Source organism: Etheostoma spectabile, chromosome 15, assembly GCF_008692095.1.
Source record: "Etheostoma spectabile isolate EspeVRDwgs_2016 chromosome 15, UIUC_Espe_1.0, whole genome shotgun sequence".
Classification (NCBI taxonomy): domain Eukaryota; kingdom Metazoa; phylum Chordata; class Actinopteri; order Perciformes; family Percidae; genus Etheostoma; species Etheostoma spectabile.
Window position 1 is genome coordinate 18,307,667 of NC_045747.1, and position 4,977 is coordinate 18,312,643.

Below are 4,977 nucleotides of genomic sequence, written 5' to 3' on the forward strand. Positions count from 1 at the left end.
AAGCTACAACACAAATACTAAAGCTACAACACAAACACAAAAGCTACAACACAAACACTAAAGCAACAACACAAATACTAAAGCAACAACACCAACACGAAAGCGACAACATCAACACAAAAGCTACAACACAAATAAAAAAGCTACAACACAACTGCAAAAGTCACAACACAAATACAAAAGTTACACCACAAACACAAAAGCTACAAAACAAATACTAAAGCAACAACACAAACACAAACGCGACAACACGAACACAAAAGCTACAACACAAACACAAGAGCGACAACACAATTACAACAGCTACAACACAAACACAAAAGCTACAACACAAACACTAAAGCAACAACACAATTACAACAGCTACAACACAAACACAAAAGCTACAACACAAATACAAAAGCGACAACACAAACACAAAAGTGACAACACAAACACAAAAGCGACAACACAAACACAAAAGCCACAACACAAATACAAAAGCTACAACACAACTACAAAAGCCGCAACACAAATACTAAAGCAACAACACAAACACAAAAGCTACAACACAAATACAAAAGCTACAAGACAAACACAAAAGCTACAACACAAATACTAAAGCAACAACACAAACACAAAAGCTACAACACAAATACAACAGCTACAAGACAAACACAAAAGCGACAACATCAACACAAAAGCTACAACACAAACACAAAAGCTACAACACAACTACAAAAGCCACAACACAAATACAAAAGTTACACCACAAACACAAAAGCTACAACACAAACACAAAAGCTACAACAAAAAAAACACAACAAATCTACAACACACAATAGAAAAGGGTGGCTTTTGCGTTATGTGGTTGAGTTTATTTGTGTTTATTTTTAAAAAAGGGTGGGTTGATTGTGGGTAGCTTTTGTATTTGTGGTGTAGCTTTTTGCGTAAGTTGTGGCTTGTATTTGGTGTAGCTTGTGAGTCAGTGTTGTGTTTGTATTTGTGTTGTAGCTTCTTTTGCGTGTGTGTTGTGGCTTTTGTATTGGGTTGTAGCTTGTGCGTAGTGTTGTGGCTTTTGTGTTGTTGTAGCTTTTGGTTGTGTGTGTGGCTTTTGTATTGTGTTTAGCTTGTGCGTATGTGTGTCGGCTTTTGTATTTGTGTTGTAGCTTTTGCGTGTGTGTTGTGGCTTTTGTATTTGTGTTGTAGCTTGTGCGTATGTGTTGTGGCTTTGTATTTGTTTTGAACGTCTCGGCCACCCAGTCTTTCAGTACACAGATGTCCTCTCACCTTTATCCTGACTACGTTGATGTGGGGATAGGTCTCATTTAACCTCACTACCAATCCCACATTGTAGTGCATCACAATAATCAACAGTGGAGGATTTTAGGATCGTTAGGACATGCGACACCTCTGTCTTGTTGTTGTTACCGTGGTACTAAAGGATTACCACCACTCTGCCATTACGCAACCCATCCCACCCCAACTTCTTAATTGCCTTCACTGGCGAGTCCCTGTGGTGTGTTTTGGCACCACTGCAGCAGATGGTCTTGTAATCTGGCCTGAAACTATTACACTGGAGACACAGATAATCTCATCCTATTCATTGTGGAAGAGCAGCCTACATCACAAAGAGGCTTCAGAGCACAAAATAAAGGTTTCTTAGTTAGTACACATATACGGGAAGTTGATAATAATATTCTGTTGCAATGAGACCTGCATTACTGCATTATTGGACTGTGTTTAAACAAACCAAAATATTAAAACTGAAATAAAATATATTATAAATCTAGCTTGATACATCCATTACCAATCATGTTTTCATGTGTAGACTGATGTAAGTCAACATCCCAGAGAGGTATTAAACCCAGGGATGGCAGATGGGATTGTAGTTTAAGCAATAAAGCTACAAACGGCATAAAAGGCCCCCCCAGATGTTTTTTAGCCACCTGTGTTTAATCCTCTTATGCCTCCAGTATTTAACTGTGTCTTTGAAAAGGTGACATCGCGGTGACATGGTTATCCCCTTAATCTTCAAGACAGCTGTCTGGATGACAATAATCCCATTTGGCACCTTGAGTGGCGGTCAGGGTGAATATTAGGCAGAGAGACACGAACGAGCGTCGCTGAGGTTTTAACCCCAACCACAGGAAAGCAAGAAGACAGAGAGACAAGAAGAAGTGTCTCCTTTGTGAGAGTCAGTCTACAGGATGGGGAATAACAAGAGCAGCGCTTTGTCAAAAGAACTCCTGCAGGAGCTGAAATCCAACACGAAATATTCAGAGTCCGAGCTCTGCACCTGGTACCAGTCCTTCCTGAAGGAGTGTCCCAGCGGGAAGATCAGCAAGCAGCAGTTTGAAGGCATCTATGCCAGCTTCTTCCCAAACGCCGACCCCACAACGTACGCACGGCACGTGTTCAGGAGTTTCGACACCAACGCAGACGGCACTTTGGACTTTAAGGAGTACATCGTCGCTCTGCACCTCACATCCGGGGGAAAGACTATGCAGAAGCTGGAGTGGGCCTTTGCCCTGTACGACGTGGACGGGAATGGAACCATCAGCAAAAATGAAATCCTAGAGATTGTTAAGGTACCCATACCTTCCTTTGTTCATCATGACGGTGCAGAACACAGAGTGGGCTGTTGTTGCTACTCATTTGACTAAAAATACCTTTATCCCTGCAGCAATTACCAACTTTTGACTTCTATTCAGTCCCCGTAAAAATGCCTTTCACATTCTTCTTAGATCAACGTAGTTGAAAAGAAGATGGTATATTTTTTCATAATTATTTAATTAATTAATGTTCTGCTTGGCAGATAATTTATCACCTTACGTATTGCTATTTACGCCTTATTACCTGAAAAAGTGTAATGGGAACAAAAGGGATTGTAAGTATGTGATTATTGAATCTGCAATGTTGAAAACTTGGTTACATAGTCTTAAATTCTTCTACTACTACTACTACTAATAATAATGAGGCTTGACTGCACAGTTATTTCCTTGAATATTTGTGTTGTAATTGCCATCACAATGTCCCCATTTTTAATGAGTCTTTCAAACAGACAATCAGCCCAAAATCCCCAAAATAATAAATTTACATTTTTACAAAGCAAAGAAAAAAAAACAAGTCGTCATATAGAAGCTGGAACCAGCAAATACTTGATAAATGATTCATTTTTCAGATTTCTGAATCCATTGTAAAGTCCATGGAGTATTTATTTTCTTTCTCATATTATTTATGGTGTATTTTATGATTAAATTAAGCATGCAATGTAAAAACATGTCCAACAATTACTCTCATGCAGTCAATATTCAACATGATTCCTCCTGAAGACCAGAAGAACCTCCCAGAGGATGAAAACATGCCGGAGAAGAGGGCGGAAAAACTCTGGGAATTCTTCGGGAAGAAGGAAGACGGTAACTCCCATTTCATCAACAGCCTCTTTAAAGCTTTCCTAGACCTACATCGTCACCCACGTGTTCATGCTGTTCTACTTTTTTTTGTCCCTTCCTAGATAAAATCTCAGAGGGAGAATTCATTCAGGGTGTGATGGACAACCAGGACATCCTGCGGTTGATACAATACGATGAGCCTCAGAAAATCAAAGACAAGCTGAAAGAGAAGAAAAACTAATCCGTGTGGTTTTAAGACTGTTTTCTTCTTCTTCTGTTATCATGCTCTGGCTGCATTGTCCGCTTGACACACGTCTCTCTTTTTCCGATTGATTTATTTTTATTTTTTTGCAACAAGCTGAACATAGCATTTCTGTCTTTGTAACCCAATTAAAGAATTGCATTACATACCAGATGCAGAGGTACTCTTGAAATGGCGATTTAAGACCCGGGTTTGACATTTTGTGCAGTTACAGTGACAATCTGTTTCAAATATGTAGTAAACAACGTTGGTGTGCTTCCCTACAAAGCCAGAACACAGACAGGTTTAGTCAAAATGGACCAGGATGGTATACCTTACCATAGGAAATACAATGTTATAGCCTACCATGAGTGTATGTTTTTTGGGGATAAAGCATATAGAAGTCTTAAGAACTACAAAACAGAGGTCAAAACCGAACTGCAGCGACTACTATCTGGCTAGTTAAGGCTACAGTAACTGGTAAGATAGCGTTAGCCAAAGCTAATTTACAAACTAATTTCTAGTTTCTAGTTAAAATAAATACAAGTTAATGTTCTAACAAATGAGTTTGTAACACCACATTAATTAAAAGACTAAAGCTTACATTATAATAGAGAAAAACAGAAGATAAGCTAATCCAGAAAAAGCTAAGTAGCTAGCAGAGTAGCACTAACTCTGACCTCCGACTCTGGTGGAATTGATGTGATTTCATGTGGCTAAGATACTTAGAAAGTACGTTTATTTGTATAAAAATGAAACATGAATGCCATGTCTTATTAGCTCAAATAGACTAAAAAGCTATGGAAGAAACAAGAAACTATTCCAATGGAGAGAAACATGAATAACACCAGATACACTAGTCTGGCTAAACATCGACTAGCCTAGCTAGCAGGGAAGCAGGAACTACCACCTTGGCTGCCTTTGACCAGTGACATTCACATGACCATAGGTCTACCTTTAAATAAAGATTAGTTTATTAGCTCAAACGCACAAGAGAGCTGAAGAAGAACAAAAACATAACATAATTGAGAGAAAAAAGCAACGCCAGAGTCCAGCTAAACTATAATTAGCTTAGCTAGTAAAGTAGCAGTAACTGCAGTGTCTGCTCCCTCTGACTAGTGAAATCTACGTGATTTAATATTGTTAAACTACATTCAAATCATCATTTTTAGTTGAACATTAGGTCAAATGGAAAAGAGAGCTGAAGAAGAAACAAACTGTAAATACTGTTTTCCCAGTGCAATTTAGATACTTTTTTAGGTTTTATATAAGGACAATGACACTTTTTAAGCATAAAAAAGGCATACACTTTTACAAGTTGTATATCTGTTGCACACTTCAGCTAAGTGTTTTCACTTTTAC

The 4,977-nt window shown here is 38.5% G+C and overlaps 1 protein-coding gene across 1 annotated transcript; it reads left to right on the forward strand.

Annotated features, from left to right (window-relative positions):
- The first annotated feature begins 2,050 nt into the window (after positions 1 to 2,050).
- Positions 2,051 to 4,248, forward strand: rcvrna (recoverin a). The gene is made up of 3 exons (XM_032538201.1): positions 2,051 to 2,570; positions 3,287 to 3,398; positions 3,497 to 4,248. Exons 1-3 carry the CDS (start codon positions 2,190 to 2,192, stop codon positions 3,613 to 3,615), a joined length of 612 nt encoding a protein of 203 aa, XP_032394092.1. The 5' UTR covers positions 2,051 to 2,189; the 3' UTR covers positions 3,616 to 4,248.
- The last annotated feature ends 729 nt before the right edge of the window (positions 4,249 to 4,977 follow it).

Coding starts and splice junctions, on each gene's coding strand:
- rcvrna (XM_032538201.1), top strand. CDS start 2,190: ATGGGGAATAACAAGAGCAGCGCTTTGTCAAAAGAACTCCTGCAGGAG. Junction 2,571..3,286: donor AAATCCTAGAGATTGTTAAG/GTACCCATACCT, acceptor ACTCTCATGCAG/TCAATATTCAACATGATTCC. Junction 3,399..3,496: donor CTTCGGGAAGAAGGAAGACG/GTAACTCCCATT, acceptor GTCCCTTCCTAG/ATAAAATCTCAGAGGGAGAA.